General features: G+C 47.4%; 2 protein-coding genes across 4 annotated transcripts in view; one reads left to right on the top strand and one right to left on the bottom strand.

Annotated features, from left to right (window-relative positions):
• MARCHF4 (membrane associated ring-CH-type finger 4) overlaps positions 1 to 3,358 on the top strand; it is a 108,185-nt gene extending 104,827 nt beyond the window's left edge. For both annotated transcript variants that reach the window (XM_086719578.1, XM_025912309.2), the window contains one exon: positions 1,492 to 3,358. In XM_086719578.1, coding sequence (XP_086575704.1) covers positions 1,492 to 1,859 — 368 coding nt within the window. In that variant the 3' untranslated portion in view covers positions 1,860 to 3,358. The remainder of the gene's footprint in view (positions 1 to 1,491) is intronic.
• Positions 1 to 18,170, bottom strand: part of XRCC5 (X-ray repair cross complementing 5) — a 134,979-nt gene that overhangs the window by 6,577 nt on the left and 110,232 nt on the right. The window lies entirely within an intron of this gene.

The following is an 18,170-nucleotide window of genomic DNA, read 5'->3' as shown; positions in this document are numbered from 1 at the left end:
CACCACATAAATCCTCCCCCCCCTGCCCTCATGCTATCCACATCTCAGTAAACGGCACACCACTAGTGTATTGTTGGCCAAAAGCTCCTGGGCTGTCCAGATTTTTCACTTGACTCACAACTTATCTGTCAGCAAGCCTGTGAGCTCTGCCTCTACATACGTCCTGACCACACAATTTTTCATGCAACCTACTGCTATAACCCTGATAGAGACCACCATCCGTTCCTGCTTGAATCACTACATCACTTCCTGCTTGGTCGCCTGCTCCTACTGTTCTCCCTCATCAGTTTATTGTTTCACAGGAGCCAGAATGAACTTTCTGCAGGGTAAACTAGATCACATCACCCCTCACCCCTCCCTTAAAACCCTTCAGTGGCTTCCCATTATACTCAGGACAAAACAGAAATCCCTTGCCATGGCTTATGAGGCCTCATCATATTGTGCCCCTCTGTGCCCCCTTATCTCCTTGTACTTCCCGCTCATCACTGCACCCTGGCCACGTTGACCTTCTTTCTGATGCACGTGCATTCCATTCCCACCTCCTGGCCTTTGCACTAGCAGTTCCTACCACCAACATGCTCGCTCTCCAGATCTTTGCATGGTCCCCCTCTTCTCATCATTTATGTCTCAATGTAAATACCACCTCCTTATTCACCATCCTTTCGATAAAGCAGGACCCTCAGTATCTGCAGCCAGTGGCTATTTAACCCTATTTCATCTTCCTCATAGCATTTGCCATCACCTGAAATAGTCTTATCAGTTTGGTTGTGTGCCTGCTATTGTCTCTCTGCTAGAATATAAGCTCTTGGAGGGCAGGACTCTGCCTGTCCTGCTCACTGCACTACACCTAGTGCTTGGCACATAGTAGGCACATAATATTTATCTTCCGGTTGTCTGGTATGGCTTCTTTCTGACTCTACACTGCTTCTGGCCAGTAGAACTGTATCAAAGCTCTCCTTCCAGGGGTGTGTTTCAAGAGAATTCGACTATTTGTTAAATAGCGAAGAGTTAACCAATGTAATTCCAGACATCATCTAGCAGGTATGGAATGACCCTTGGTATCTTTCATGGTGCCTTTGAAAGCACATGGTTCATTCAACATCTGCTCAATGCCTGGTGCCATGGCTACATGGTAGAGGGAGGAAAATATATTTATATTATGCCTCAACAGATGATGATTTGGGGTTTTGTCAAGCCAAGAAGTGGGAGGGGTGGAGGAGAGGTGGGCAAACGCGTTGCATGTAGGCACTGGACCATTTCCTGAACTTGTGTGGTAGCCTTCCACCTTCTATTTCTGAAGACTCGTGAAGCCTAGGCATACAGGGGCTCAGATCTGAAAGGGAGGTTTGAAAAGAACAAATCAAACCGATACAAATCCAGCTTGCCCCAATGTGTACATCTGTGTGTAAGCATAGGGAGACCATTTTTCGTCACAGCAGTGACGTCCTGTCTCTCTCTTGTCCTTTTCTCTCTCCCTCCCTGACCTTCCAGGTCTCATCGTGCACGAGGGACCCTCTGTGTACCGCATCTTTAAACGGTGGCAGGCTGTCAACCAGCAGTGGAAAGTGCTGAACTATGACAGGACGAAAGACCTGGAAGATCAAAAGTCAGGAGGCAGGACAAACCCCCGGACCTCCTCATCCACCCAGGCCGATGTCCCCTCCTCCGAAGAGGAGGCTGTGGGTGCCCCTGGCCCTGAGGAAGGCCCTGCCAGGGCGGCCAACCACCCCTCAGGCCCTCTGTCCGATCACCACTGTGCTTACACCATCCTGCACATCTTGAGTCACTTACGACCTCATGAACAGCGGGGCCCCCAGGGCGGGAGCCGGGAGCTTGTCATGAGGGTCACGACAGTGTGAGGGGAGAGACCTGGAAAGGAGGCCGTGACCATGCACAGAGATGGGGAGGCTGGGCCAGGAAGGGGCCAAGGCCACAGTCTGGGGAGCAGGTGTGGGGAGGCAAAGTGGCATCCCAGGGGCCGGAGCAGAGGGCAGGCAGAAGGCGGTGGGCCTCGTGGGGGCCCTGGAGGCAGGGTCAGAGCTGGAGTGAGTGAGTCGGGTGTCCAGGGCGCTTTTCGTGATTCTAATCGGTCAACCCCCATCCTCCAACAAGAGCAAGAAGAACCAGTACAAACTCAACAAGGAAGCGCAATACAGCTTGAACGTAACAAAACACAAGGACAAAAATCCCAGATGTGCCCATCCACCTGGGATTACTGCCCTCGGGTGAGGGCACCTGGGAGAAAAGGAGGCTTGGGAAGGGCGACGGTGAGGTGGCGGCGGTGGCGTCCCTGTGTGCGCAAGTGGTGGGAGAAAAAATGCAAAGGGGCAAAGAGTGTGCAAAGGAAAAGCACTGTAGCCTGCCTTGTTTTCCCCTTGAGTTTGTTTGTTTCTCCCTGGGCTGTTTTTGGGGCAGTGGTGGGGAGGGAGAGGGATGGGTGTGGGCTGGCAAGGATGACAGATGGCATTTGTGGCTCCTGGGCTCATCTGGGTGGGCAGGATTCCTGACTCAGATGGCTTTAGGGGCTCTGGGGCAAGGTGCAGGGAGGGAGATGTTGGTGTGAGCCCCCAGAGGGAGGGAGATTTCGGCTTCCTTCCAAACCGGGAACTCCCAGTTTCAGATGGGCTCAAAGAGGGTTTAGGTTTGGAGATGGGTGTCTTTTTGTGCCCTTGTTACTTTGTTTTCTGGTGGTTTGGCTCAAAGATGTTTACAAGAAACACACACACACACACAACTAGAGAAAAGTACAGATTTCCTGTGGGTATCTCAAGCACAGTCCTGCTGCTGTGGCTTCGACCTTCAAAGCTGTCAATCCAGGAGCGACTTTCCCAACTACCCAACCCTGCCCATGGCCAGGACATGCTCAATGTCATGCCTTCTCCTGCTTTGGCGCATGCAGAGACCCAGGGCCCCCTAGGGCAGAGCACCTCCCACCCAGGGGCCCCCCAGGATAGCTGTTGTAGCAGATGGGAAGAAATTGGCTGGATGTGTCCCAAGGAGTGGAGTGGAGACCAATCTAAGTATTCCTTGCAACTTGGGACCCTCACCCGAGGGTGTAATCCCTCAGTGCTACATACTCCCCGGTCCCTCCCATGCAGCGAGGCAGGGCCCAGGGACCCTGTCAGGGAGCACTGTCCCTCCCGTCCAGACTGCTGGTTCCTGGGGCCTTGCCAGCAAGGCCACTGCGGTGGTCACCTGCACAGTTTCTCATTGTCAATGCACAATGGCCGCGCCATCCATGGGTATTAAAGGGACACTGTCAAGTACTTTTTTAAACTAGTTTTTAGGGTTTTTTAAAACTCTCTGTTGTTTGTATTATTCTCTTAAAAGCTTGAAAATAAAATTTCTTTCCCTATCATTAGTGTCCTTTTCTATATGTGAGTTTTCCCTTCTTCTGCCCAGCTCTCCCTCTGTGGCATAATCTTGCCTTCCCTTTTCTCTCTCTCTCTCTCTCTCTCTCTCTCTCTCTCTCTCTCTCTCTTTTTTGTCTGTTCCATCCCTAGTGTCTTCTTTCTGGCTTCCTACAAGATGGATTCCGTCAAGATTAAAAAGAGGAACAACTCACAAACTCTCTTTAAATTTCTGCCCAGGACTCCTAGAAGCAGAGATCATTAGTGCTGGAAGAAATGTGGAGAAATTTTACCCCATCGGGTCATTTCAGAGAAGCTGAGAGAAACACAGGCCAAGGAATGTGTTAGGACCTCATTCCCATGAAAGTTTTCTGTCGAACATCAGAAAAAAAGCTCCCGGGGCAGGGCTCTGAGAGAGGGCTTGCATATATCACCAGGTAGCAGATAAGACCCTTCCTCCCTTCAATTTTCCCAGGCCCTTCTGACTCAGGTCAGCAACAGGCCAGGCAATGTCCTTCCTCAGTGGGAAATGCACAGGCTTAGGAAGGTTCCTCCCCTGGTGGAGCTTACAGTCCAGCAGCTCAGAAAGGAAATAATAATTGGTGAGAGGCCAAAGCCCACATACAAGGAAAACATACAAAACAAGTGAAACCAGGGTGCCTGGGTGGCTCAGTCAGTTAAGTGTCTGACTTTGGCTCAGGCCATGATCTCACAGTTCGTGAGTTTGAGCCCCATGTCGGGCTCTGGGCTGACAGCTCGGAGCCTGGAGCCTGCTTCCGATTCTGTGTCTTCTCTCTCTGCCCCTCCCCCACTCACACTCTGTCTCACTCTCTCTCAAAAATAAAAATAAAAAAATTTACAAAATTTAAAAGAAAACAAGTGAAAACTGACAAAATGGTACAAGTAAAGGTGTCTATTTTTCTACGGGTTCTAGGAATGGGCCATTCAGTTTAATTCAGTATTTATGGAAAATGTAGATGTGTTAGATTATTTCCCAAAAATACTTGAATGCAACAAAATAGGCATATAATCAAAACTATGGTGGCTGTCATATCATCCTCTTTGGGTGATTCACAGGACACTTCAGAATCTTATGGTCATTCGGGGTCATTCAGAATCTGCTGTACTGAATAAGAGGTGATGACTGAAGTTCTAATAGCATTCTGGAGTTTGTTGGGTCTTGACGATACAAGCCTCAAAAGAGCAAAAACCTTGTCTGTCTTGTTTACTGCCTCACATCCAGGACCTACAGGAGTACCTGGCACACAGTAGGTGTTTAATAAATATTCCGAATGGGTAAAACACTCTTGAAAGAGTATGGGAGTGTCTTTGGCATGCAGGAGACCAGCCTCCTACTCCGTCAGCTTAGATGGTAGCTCTCAAGGTCAGTCACAGAGCAGAAAAGAAATCTCAACTTCTGACTTCTCTACCCAATGGGGTGGTAAATTCCCTGTGCCTTGGAATTCCTTGTGTCTGTACTTATGGGTACAAAAATGAATGAATTGGGTTTTTATTTTTCATATGCATCCTTGGGGAGTGAGGAGAAGTGCACCCTGATAACCAGTGACCATTGTCCCCTTTCCAATGTGCGAACCATCCTCCATACCACGAGACAAATGTCTAGATTTCAGAGAATTCACTTGCATATCATCTGCAAGTATGGCCCCATGCATGGGACAAGATACTAGCTAATGCCTAATGTTCTCAGTATGTGACCGGCACCAAATTAACTGCTGTGTATGTATCAACATACTTAGTACTCCAGCAACTGACAAAGTAGATGCCATTATTATCTTCATTTTACAGATGTGGACACTGAGGCAATGAGGTTAAGTAACTAGGCCATGATTAGACAGAATCCAGTCCCAGGCAATCCACTTTATGCTACTCCTGCAGGACAGCTGCCACCAATTTAAGGGAAATCTGGTTCAGCCCAGTGCAGGGAGGTCATCATGGTGGAGGTATATAAAAAAAATTTGGAGGTTGGGGAAACTGGGCATAAATAAATATAAACTATTTCTGTTCCCTACCAAAAGCCAACCAACCAAACAAAACCTGATAAACCTGAGTGTAAGTAACAATCGATATTTGATGTTGTCCAGATAATATCCTGGCTGCATGGAAGCCTGTGTAATAGAAAGTTGGCCATATCTGGATGCTGGGAAATTCTGAAAGGACAATGGACATAACTCAACCACAATTTTATGGACAAAGAGCCAAAAAAAGATCACAGAGTACTCTCTTTCTAGGAAAGAAAAAAAAAAAAGTAAAAAATTATCCTATCTGGGGACTAGGCTTTTGGTTCTGGTTCCAAATGAGTGGTGCAAAGTGACAGATTGGGGGCTCTAATCATAGTCACAAAATTTAGAAGGGCCCCACAATTATGAGGCCTTGTCCCTGTCTGTCAAAAATCAAATCTGTCACTATCTTAGAGCACAGAAAATCACAGAATTTTTTAGCCTCTAGGAGATAATTTGCTGCTATTTTGATGTTTTGCCCACTGGATCCAAGGACTCCTAGCAGAGGGTAGGGGCATGGCTTGCCTACAACAATAACCAATTCCTAAGAGTGATGATGTGCTTTATAAGCAGAATTCATTATATTGTGGATGTGAGAAGCCTAGGAGGCAGGGGAGAAACACATTTTGCATTATTCCTTGTCACCTTTTCTCAATTACCCTATTCCCTAGTAAGAAGCAATCAAGGGTGATTTTACCTCTTAGGGTCCGATGCTATTATAGCAGTGATGCAATGGTCCTAAAACCTCCCCTCGCCCCATCTCCATCCACCCTTATTGGCATAATGGCACGTGGGAACTGGGAAGTGCTTGGGGAGCCATGGAAATTGGATGACACTCCAAGATGACTCTAAGTAATGTGGGTCCAGAGTGTGGGCTGCACTGGATTGGTGGCCAGCTGGTTAGCTAAGCACTGGTGGTACCACAGTGAACCACAGGTCCTTCTTCATGTGGCCTCTTCTTCCTCAGTATCTCCTATCTACTCCTCACCCAGCCCACCATGGGAATAAGAGTCCCCGGGGTGAGGGCTTTCTTCCTGTCCAAGCCCCAACCCAATGAGAACTGCAGCCCTCAGTACTCTCCCTGCCCCTGGCCACTGGTCATTGGGACAGGCCCTTCTCTTGAAATAGGTGACCTGTAATTAAGTACCAAAACACCTCCCCATCACACGCAATTTTGTCCCAAAGTATCAGTAGATAATCAGGGAAGAGGAGGAGCCATGGTCAGGGAGTTTCTGGAAGGAAAGAAAAGCACGTCCACCCTGTGCTCATGACGTCTTCATTTGAGAGGGGAAAGTCCTGAAAATACAGCTCCATCAGTGTGCTGGTCCAAGTCTGGTGCTGTGTCCACATGAGGCCCTGCTGGCAAAGAAAGGCATGGTGCCTGGGACAGTTAGCAGCATGGCACCCCCAGGGTGTTCATGCTCCTCGGGGCGGGGGGGTCCTCTCTGATGCAGAGGGAATCATCTGCTTCTGGATCTGTTAAATAAGGGAGCAGATACTTGGGTTCTGCTTATGATAATACTGTCCTTTTCCCCCAATCACTTTGGGGAAATAGGAAAAGGAGCTAAACATGTAGTACTTTCCATATGTCAAGATTCATTTTCAACTTTTTATGTATATTAACTAATTTAATTCCTCAAAACCACCCTACACATTGACAACTGCTATTACACCCATTTTTCAGGTAAGAAAACTGAGGCACAGAGAAGTTCAGTGCATTGCCCAAGGTCATGTAGCCATACACAGCCACACTGGAATTTATACCTCAGCAGTCTGGTGCCATGCTTTGGGCTGCTAATCACCACATTATACTGCCTCTCAGGAAATGCATTTAAAAGGTTTATCTGGGGGTGCCTGGGTGGCTCAGTCGGTTAAGCATCCGACTTCAGCTCAGGTCATGATCTCGTGGTTCGTGAGTTCGAGCCCCGCATCAGGCTTTGTGCTGACAGCTCAGACCTTGGAGCCTGCTTTAGATTCGGTGTCTACCCCTCCCCTGCTCACACTCTGTCTCTGTATTTCTCTCTCTTTCAAAAGTAAATAAACTTAAACAAATTTAAAAGGTCGGGGTGCCTGGGTGGCTCAGTCGGGTGAGCGTCTGACTTTGGCTCAGGTCATGATCTCACGGTTCGTGAGTTCGAGCCCTGCTCGAACATTGGGCCCTGTGCTGACAGATCAGAGCCTGGAGCCTGCTTTGGAGTCTATGTCTCCCTCTCTCTCTGCTTCTCCCCTGCTCACTCTCTGTCTCTCAAAAATAAATAAACATTAAAAAAAATTAAAAGGTTTATCCTGATTTGAGTGACATTGAAGGAAAATGAATGAGCTCTATGCCAGCTGGGTGTAGCCCAGATGCCATCCATGTCACGTGCCCCCCAAAGTCAGCTAATGCCAGCTCAAAGGACTCCATGCCCCAACCTATTGGAAGGTTGATGCCCTCATCAGGATTTTTAGTAACTTGGATCATAAAATTTGTTCCCGTGGCCTCCTATTCCAATTTCCAGAATCTCCTGAATTCGGAGTTTCTATTCCATCCTAGACTTCTTCACTGAAACCCTAGGTTAAGCCCAGCCCAAATATCGGACATGATTACCCCTCCTTGGTTCTTCCTCCCACCCAAGATATTACCACTTTTAGTTGTGTATATTCCCAGCTTTACTGGGAATTTGAAGGTAACTTGAAGATTAGTCATAGAAAAAACCTGTAGCGAGAACTTGCTATATGGAAGGTTCGTACTAGGTGGACATCTCAAATATCAATCAGATACAACTATATTTAAGGATCTCACTACCTAGTTACTAGCTGTAACTCAGAATTTCTCATCAAAAGCTTTCCTTGGGATGCAGAGTTCTAAATATATCTGTCAAGTCCATCTGGTCCAATGTCTCATTCAGGGCCCTTGTTTCTTTATTGATCGTGTGTCTAGATGATCTATCCATTTCTGTAAGTGGGGTGTTAAAGTCCCCTGCAATTACCACATTCTTATCAATAAGGTTGCTTGTGTTTATGAGTAATTGTTTTATATATTTGGGCGCTCCGGTATTCGGCGCATAGACATTTATAATTGTTAGCTCTTCCTGATGGATAGACCCTGTCACTATTATATAATGTCCTTCTTCATCTCTTGTTACAGCCTTTAATTTAAAGTCTAGTTTGTCTGATATAAGGATGGCTACTCCAGCTTTCTTTTGGCTTCCAGTAGCATGATAAATAGTTCTCCATCCCCTCACTCTCAATCTAAAGGTGTCCTCAGGTCTAAAATGAGTCTCTTGTAGACAGCAAATAGATGGGTCTTGTTTTTTTATCCATTCTGATACCCTATGTCTTTTGGTTGGCGCATTTAATCCATTTACATTCAGTGTTATTATAGAAAGATATGGGTTTAGAGTCATTGTGATGTCTGTATGTTTTATGCTTGTAGTGATGTCTCTGGTACTTTGTCTCACAGGGTCCCCCTTAGGATCTCTTGTAGGGCTGGTTTAGTGGTGACAAATTCCTTCAGTTTTTGTTTGTTTGGGAAGACCTTTATCTCTCCTTCTATTCTAAATGACAGACTTGCTGGATAAAGGATTCTCGGCTGCATATTTTTTCTGTCTAGCACACTGAAAATCTCGTGCCAATTCTTTCTGGCCTGCCAAGTTTCAAAAGAGAGATCAGTCACGAGTCTTATAGGTCTCCCTTTATATGTGAGGGCACGTTTACCCCTTGCTGCTTTCAGAATTTTCTCTTTATCCTTGTATTTTGCCAGTTTCACTATGATATGTCGTGCAGAAGATCGATTCAAGTTACGTCTGAAGGGAGTTCTCTGTGCCTCTTGGATTTCAATGCCTTTTTCCTTCCCCAGTTCAGGGAAGTTCTCAGCTATTATTTCTTCAAGTACCCCTTCAGCACCTTTCCCTCTCTCTTCCTCCTCTGGGATACCAATGATGCGTATATTATTTCTTTTTAGTGTATCACTTAGTTCTCTAATTTTCCCCTCATATTCCTGGATTTTTTTATCCCTCTTTTTCTCAGCTTCCTCTTTTTCCATAACTTTATCTTCTAGTTCACCTATTCTCTCCTCTGCCTCTTCAATCCGAGCCGTGGTGGTTTCCATTTTGTTATGCATTTCGTTTAAAGCGTTTTTCAGCTCCTCGTGACTGTTCCTTAGTCCCTTGATCTCTGTAGCAAGAGATTCTCTGCTGTCAGCTATACTGTTTTCAAGCCCAGCGATTAATTTTATGACTATTATTCTAAATTCACTTTCTGTTATATTATTTAAATCCTTTTTGATCAGCTCATTAGCTGTTGTTATTTCCTGGAGATTCTTCTGAGGGGAATTCTTCCGCTTGGTCATTTTGGATAGTCCCTGGCGTGGTGAGGATCTGCAGGGCACTTCCCCTGTGCTGTGGTGTATAACTGGAGTTGGTGGGCGGAGCCGCAGTCAGACCTGATGTCTGCTCCCAGCCCACCGCTGGGGCCACAGTCAGACTGGTGCGTGCCTTCTCTTCCCCTCTCCTAGGGGCGGGATTCACTGTGGGGTGGGGTGGTCTGTCTGGGCTACTTGCACACTGCCAGGCTTGTGATGCTGGGGATCTGGCGTCTTAGCTGGGGTGGGTAGGCAAGGTGCACAGGGGCAGGAGGGGCAGGCTTAGCTTGCTTCTCCTTAGGTGATCCACTTCAGGAGGGGCCCTGTGGCAGCAGGAGGGAGTCAGATCCGCTGCCGGAGGTTTGGCTCCGCAGAAGCGCAGAGTTGGGTGTTTGCGCGGAGCGAGCAAGTTCCCTGGCAGGAACTGGTTCTCTTTGGGATTTTGGCTGGGGGATGGGCGGGGAAGATGGCGCTGGCGAGCGCCTTTGTTCCCCACCAAACTGAGCTCTGTCGTCCGGGGGCTCAGCAGCTCTCCTTCCCTTTGTCCTCCAGCCTTCCCGCTTTCTGAGCAGAGCTGTTAGCTTATGACCTCCCAGACGCTAAGTCGCGCTTGCTGTCGGAACACAGTCCGTCAGGCCCCTCCGCTTTTTGCAAGCCAGACTCGGGGGCTCTGCTTGGCCGGCGAGCCGCCCCTCCGCCCCGGCTCCCTCCCGCCAGTCCGTGGAGCGCGCACCGCCTCGCCGCCCTTCCTACCCTCTTCCGTGGGCCTCTCGTCTGCGCTTGGCTCCGGCGACTCCGTTCTGCTAATCCTCTGGTGGTTTTCTGGGTTATTTAGGCAGGTGTAGGTGGAATCTAAGTGATCAGCAGGACGCGCGGTGAGCCCAGCGTCCTCCTACGCCGCCATCTTCCTCTTGTCCTCAAAAGCTTTCCTCATGAAAGAGCACCTGACAAGCTTACTCTTACTAACTGTAAATAAGTAAATTAACAACGTTCCATTTCCTGGGGAATTAGCATTTTTAAGAGGAGATAATTTTTTAAAGTTTACTTATTTATTCCTGAGAGAGAGAGAGAGAGAGAGAGAGAGAGTGCACAGGAGGGGCAGAGAAAGAGGGAGAGAGAATCCTAAGCAGGCTCTACACTGTCAGTATTGAGCCCGACTTCATGAACTGTGAGATCATGACCTGAGCCAAGATCAAGAGTCGAATTCTTAACCAACTGAGCCACCCAGGCGCCCTTGAGAGGAGATTGTTTTTAAGCAAGAGGAATAATTCTGTAAGTGGTGGAATTTCAATTCTCACTGAGCAGGTGAAGGGTTGTGTTGCGTTCTTTTAGCCAAGTGGATCATAGCCATGTCTGTGCATTTGACACAAAGATACATATGCAGAAAGACAGAAATACAGAGTTTATGACAAACGCATTCTCTAAAAAGTAACACAGAGTCAAGGCCTGTTGACTGAGCCACCCTTTGGATTTCCTCAGGAGGACTGACACCCAGGTAACAGGTGGAGATGAACAGAAGAGGAAGGTCTCTATCAGGCCCTCTGAGCTCTGGTACGTCACTTGGTTTGAGCAACCTTTTTGTGTAGAGGCTGGATTTGGTATATCACCTCCCTGTTCCAGCCAGTGGCCATTCCAAGGGGTGATTTGTTGAGAATGGGACCCTCTGCACCCTCCAACACAGGCTACTGTATCTTTCTGAAAAAGGGATGTAGAAATTCTGGAGTTGCCACTTTGCTGGGCATGCTGAGAGCCTACACCAGCCTAGTGAATCATGATGGCATTATTGGAAGGCCTAGTCCCTCCCTCAAAAGTCTCAAGGCTGAGGCATTAACCCATATCGTCTATCACTCCTCAAATCATTTTGGTGGACACCTGTTTCTTTTGTTCATCCTGTACCCAGAAACCTCCTTTCCACATTTCCATGCTGTTTTAGTAGGGCTGAACCCCTAATACCTCTCCGGCCATAGCAGTGAGACTGTGACTCAGGCTTGGATGACCGAAGTATCTTATTCCTCTAACCATGGGGATTGGTTCAGAAATGGGCATGTGCTCAAAGCCAATCCAAGTCTTTGGGATTTTTCTATCAGAGCTAGTGGGAGATATCATTTCCCTCCACCATGGTTGTTAGGAACCTGGGAGCCTGGAAAAATGAAAAGACCCCACTTTCTGTCACAGGGAAAGCACTTAATCTTCAGAGAAAGGTCAAGCAGAGACATACAATACAAAGAGAAGGACAGAAAACATCCTGACCCCTGGATCCATGACTGCGCCTGCTCTTTGACTAGATTTCCTAGGACATTTGTCGATAAATTTGATTTTTGTTTATATTAGTCTAAGCTGCATTTATGTCACTTGCAAGCAAAAAAAAAAAAAAAATCCACCATGAATACAAAGATTTCCATATAACCCATGACAAAGTTTGGGTTAAATCCATGGCACATTGATTGAGGGGCCAAAGGAACAAGAATGGGTTGCCTCCCTTTCCTTTTGATTAGCGATCCAAGTTTGCATTATGACAGCATTTGCTCCTATTATTCTCCCCTAATTATCTTTATGAATCTCTTCAAGGTTATGCGATGATTAAATAAGAAGATAATATGCACAGACATGCTTGCAGAAAGTGTTCTCTTAAACAGTATCTTTTTTTTTTTTTTTCAACGTTTATTTATTTTTGGGACAGAGAGAGACAGAGCATGAACGGGGGAGGGGCAGAGAGAGAGGGAGACACAGAATCAGAAACAGGCTCCAGGCTCTGAGCCATCAGCCCAGAGCCTGACGCGGGGCTCGAACTCCCGCACCGCGAGATCGTGACCTGGCTGAAGTCGGACGCTTAACCGACTGCGCCACCCAGGCGCCCCTTAAACAGTATCTTTAAAAAATTCTGTTAAGATTGTTTTGGGGGAGACAGTGAAAGGACCTAAAAAGAAAAGCAAGCAGTCCTTAATCAGAACTCTGACATAAGGGCTTAGAAATGGGAAGGACCCAGTATGAGGCTGCAGGACAGAGCCAGGGTACCAGGATTTATAGCAGAAGGTAGGAGGCAAAGCTGGCAACAAGATCTTGACCCACTGGCCAAAGCCAAGGGGTATCCCATTATCCTTGGCATTGACCATGTAGATGCCATGGCCCTCCCATATGTGCCTCCTTACTGCTACTGCTCTTACTGGAATAAGAACACCCTGCTTCTGGACTTTATGAGTGGGGACCCACAGAAGCAACCAGACCCAGGTCAGAATCCCTTGCCTCATGGGCAAGTAACTTAGCTTTTCTGGTCTCTTGTTTCTCCATTTAAAAAATAGACATAATTTGTCTCTCAGGGTCTTTGTAATATCAGGGATAATGCATATAAAATTGGCAGTGAAAAAATTATTGCTATCATCATTTTATTGTTCAACAGAGTAATAGGAAAGTCGTACCATTAATATAATGTATAAGAAGCAAGGTTAAATCAAAGCAAAAATGAGTACTGTCACCAACACTGTGTCTCATTTCAGTTTTCATTCAACTATAAATAACAGATACCCAATAGCAGGAGCTTAAAACAATTAGAGGTTTATTTCTCTCCTGTAATGAGATGTCCAGAGTAGGTGGCTGCTGGCATCAGTCCAGCTGTTCAGTGATGCCACAAGTGACCCAGGCTCTTTCTGCTCTGGCATCATTAGCATGTTTATTTGTCACCCATGGCTGTAACCTCACAGTCTCAAGTGGGTGACTATAGCTCAAAGCAATAAAGAAAGGAGAAGGGGTGGCCCTGGTCACATCCTTTCTTCACATCAGGAAAGCAAAAGCTTTCACAGAACCATGTTTCTACCCCCGGATGCTTCTGTAAGTGCGTGTATGCGTGTGCATGTGTGCATGTGTGTGTGTGTGTGTGTGTGTGTGTGTGTGTGTGTGTGTACTGGACAGAAATGTATCATATAGTTACTCTTAGCTGCAGGAGAAGCTGGGAAAGTGATCTGTCCCACCCTGTGGATAAGCAGATAAATTAGTGTGCTGCCTTGGAGGGCCATTTGGTAGTATTCTATTGAATTTTAAATGCACATACCCTTCAACCCAGGGATTCTATTTCTTTGGAATTCTCCTAGAGAGTAGCAGATGTTGCCTTCTCAAGGAGCTTGGGAAATGAGGATCAGAGTTATATCATTGTAATAATGAAACAAATCAGAAAAAAAACTAAATGTCTATCAATATGGGAGTGATGGAGTGTGAGATACTCCAGCTGCATCAGAGAGAATGTCATAGACCTTGAAGGACTGACAGGGACAGAGTCCAAAGCCATGTTGTTAACCAGAAAATATAATCTGCAAGGCGACAGATACAACAATCACATATGTGTAGATGAACCAAAAAAAGAACATCACCCTTATTTCAATTTAAAAATGCCATATTCCAAAAGAGTATGGAAGGGATGCCACCAAACTGATTAGAGTCATTTGTTTGTGGGAGAGGATGAGGCTGGGGAACGTGAAGAGCAAACTTTCCCTCCATTTGTGTTGTTCCCATTTTTATAACAGGGATGAGTTCATGTAATACTTGTGTAATTTTTTAACTTATGGTACACATTGTGAAATTTCAAGTAACCACTGAAAACAAAGATTGGAAGCTTCTAGAAAACAGGTGCCTTGTCATTGGAGGAAATTCTTGCTTGTCTTTCCTGAGAACTTTGCTTTGGAGGAGGGGCTGCCCCGGCAGGGGTGTGGGGTAGAGGAGTCCCTGGGGCTTCCAAGTTTCTGTGTTTCTATGGTTCTATGATAAAGAAAGTCTGAGAGCAAGGAAATTTGCAATTGAGAGTTTATTTATTGATCCAATGGAGGACAAGGGAAGGAAGGAGGATCTCAAGCTGAGTTCAGGAGTGGCCTCCCCCAACCTCACTTTGGCCATGGGCCTCCAGACCAGAGGTTTTCTGGAGAGGCCTCTGCAGCTCCCAGAGGTCTTGAGCCCTTACTGCCAGCACACACGCGTGAGAAGAGCCTGCCTGGCTGAGAGGCACTGAGTGCATCTAGCCAGGCGACTTGGAGAGTGGCCTCCTGCCGGCCTAGCCATGTGTGCCCAAACGAAGCTGCAGACAAAGCTGGCCAGCAGAACCAGCATCATCCAGGCTGTTGGTGGTTGGTTCTTTCCCTTTCTCTCTCCTACTTCTCTATTCCCACCTTCCAAATCCTCCCCAGCCAAGAGTTTTCAAGAAGCAGCCAAACTATGCCCTCTAATAGCACATGATGGCGGACAGAATGTATGATGCCAGAGCCCCTTTTTCATGCCCACTCCAGGTTCCAGCCCTTGGGAGCCACTGGGCTCTGTTAACAGGAGCCAGCCAGTCCTCTGCCCTGGAGACATGTCAGCTGGGGATCGTCACAGAAGGCTCCCACCTGTCCAGCCAAATGCCTAAAGCCTCCCGGGTGCCAGTCCTGGCCTCAGAGCCTGCCAGATGTGACTTGGGAAAGTCAGTCAAGGAGACTGACAGTGTGGAGAAACTGGAAACAAACCAGGTAAGGGCTGCTTCCTGGGGTCTGAGGCAGATGGAGACCCTAGGGAATGAGGCAGAGAAAACCAACAAACATCAAATAAACAAAGAGTTCTCCAGCAGCAACACCACCAAGAAGGGGAGACACAACAAATGAGGCATGTTCATTTTGTATGTAGTTGAACATTTTCATAATAAAATTTTCATAATTAACAAAATAGCCCTCATCACAGCACCCTTCTGTGCCCTTGATCTATACAGTCTCTCTGGCCTGGAAGGCCCTTCCTCTCATACTCTTTGGGCATGATTCCTACAGATCGCACATGGCCCAGGCCGAATGCTGCTTTCTGTAGGAAGCCTCTCCTCCTGCCTCTGCTTTCCTTTCCCACCCATGAGAATCAACCATGGCATCCTCTGGGTTCTTATTTCATTTTGTGTGTACCATTCTGAGAGCAGCTACTCCATTCTTGCTTAGAAAACAGTGATCTGAATGCTAATCCCATCAGCCACCCTGAGAGTGCCTTAAAGGCAGGGATTCTGATGCATTAATCTCTCTACCCTCAGCACCTTCTGCGTGCTGTAGGACAATGGGAACTGATCATTGAATAGATAGATCAATCATTTATTCATTTCATAGACCTTTATGGTGCCTCTGAACGTAACAGGCATTGTACTAGGCAGTGATGTTAACAAGACAAATAAGACAGTGAACCCATTGGCCTCCTGGAGTCCCGGTCTGGGAGGAGAAGACAGCCACGTAAGAAATAATTATAGTGAAGAGTTATCGGTGCAACCACGAAAAGTGTGTACAAAATGGAGAGGAGGGTGTGAGGGAGAGAAGGCTCAATACTACCTGAGTGAGGTTAGGAAAGTCTTCAAGAAGAGAGGAGATACTAACTTGGTACGTTAGTTCAGGTCCATGCAAAAAGAGGGTTAGAGAGTCACAGGATTCATTGGTGCAGGGAGCAGAGGAAGGTCTGAGGAAGAGCCCTCAGACCACGGTGCAGGCTTAGCACCCGTGGAAAAAGGAGGAAAGAGTAGAGTCTCCTTCTGGGTAGTTCCAAGAAAGGTTTGGCCAGACCACTGGAGGAATCTCCTATCTCGTTGGATGGGGCTGCTTTGGTGACCCACCATGCCCAGCCATTGGCTGGGAGCAGCCCATAGGAATCATGGCCTTGGCATGAATGTCGTAGCAGACCCAGGAGGGCGACTGCAGGGGGCATTTCAGTCATGCTCCCTGCCACAGGACACATGACTGACACATTTTCTTTATATTTAAGTGTCAGCAGGCATAGAGTGAGGAAATGTGGGAGAAGACAAAAAGGAAAATGTTCCAGGATGATGGATCTGCACAAGCAAAGACACCAAAGGATGAAACAGTGCGGCTCATCAGTGGTCTGTGCCAGTTGGGCATGAATGCAGCGTCAGCTGGGGTGTGGGGAGGGAGAGGTAGCAGGAGGTGAGGTCGGCTGGGTGGCAGCAGTTCCCTCATGGGGGTGCCTCATGTGAGCAATGGGGAGTCACGGAAGATCAGGGGGTATCAGAGCAGACCGGGGCTTGCGAAGAGGCTCTGGCCGCCACTTGCAGGAGAGCGCAGAGAGGAGGCCCTGGCTGTCGGGCGTGACGTACTAAGTGATGTACCAAGGACGGGTGGAAAAGGAGAGGAAAAGAGGGATGAATGAATGGAAGGGTGGGTGAATGTAGGAACCAATGAGTGAACATAAGCAGTCAGGTGCAAGCCAGCTGTCCCTCTCTCACGGACAGCTCCACTGTCTTCAAATCCCTGAATTCTGCTCTGTGTGGAGATGGAAATGGAGCAGCTACTCTAATTCCTTCCCACTGAACGGTCTCTATTAGGTGAAAAAATGCCCTGATATATAATCATGGAGAAAAAGTCTCTCCCCAGTGTCCTGCCCTGTGGAAACGCGTGAACACTTGTCCCCCGCCCCAGGCTAGTCTAGGCAGGTGGGCATGCGACTCCCCTCCCCGCTGAAGCACGAATCCCCCAGGAGGCGAGTCCATCCTTCTTCGCTCCATTCATTTTCAGGGCCAGATGGCGTTCGCCTCATTGACTTTCGCTGCTGATGTAGTCTTGTTTGCTGGCTTCTCACAGGTTGCTTCAGTGCATTTATTTCCATCCATTCTTCCACTTGCCCCACTTTTGCTGTCTGTGTCACGTTCATCATGATGGCAGGGAGACAACTGGAGCTCTCAGCAGGTAGACGTTTTCAGGGAGCAGGCCAAATCCAGCTTCCACAGCTGATCACCCCACCCCCCACCTCCTGGCTCCGGGAAAACATGGTGATGGGGGCCCTGAGAACAGTGGATTCAGTTTGTTTGTTTGTTTGTTTTTAATTTTTTTAACGTTTATTTATTTTTGAGACAGAGAGAGACAGAGCATGAATGGGGGGAGGGTCAGAGAGAGAGAGACACACACACAGAATCTGAAACAGGCTCCAGGCTCTGAGCTGTCGGCACAGAGTCCGACACGGGGCTCGAACTCATGGACCGTGAGATCACGACCTGAGCCAAAGTCGGACGCTCAACCGACTGAGCCACCCAGGCGCCCCATGTTTGCTTGTTTTTAAAAACATCACTGAGTAAGCAAGATGACAAGGCCCCCAATAACAGCCATGAGCAAAAGGATGATTTCTACTCCAATCTACCTCCATATTTCCAACCTCTGTTACCATTTTGCATAAAACTAAGTCTAAAAAGCAACTTCAAAGACATTCCCCATCCAGGTGCTCTGTTTGGTCCTGGCAAGGACAATCACCTGGGACGTGGGGTCTCTAGGCCTCAAGTGCCTCCCCCCAAATGAAAAGGCTCCATCTTCTTTCTAGTCAAACAACAGTCAAAAAAACATCCTCTCCCACCTTGAAAACCCAGGTATACTTCCTGCTAGAAGCCACGTTTCCAGCTGTCCCTGTTACTTTCTGCCTTCTGTCCAGTTGTGGTTAGTTGTTGACTTGCTTTGGTCTGAGTTCCCTTGCATATGA

Source organism: Puma concolor, chromosome C1, assembly GCF_028749965.1.
Source record: "Puma concolor isolate L17-30 chromosome C1, mPumCon1.1.hap2, whole genome shotgun sequence".
In the NCBI taxonomy this organism is placed as follows: Eukaryota; Metazoa; Chordata; class Mammalia; order Carnivora; family Felidae; genus Puma; species Puma concolor.
The sequence above is the reverse complement of the archived record's forward strand: the minus strand, read 5'-3'. Positions and strand labels throughout refer to the sequence as shown.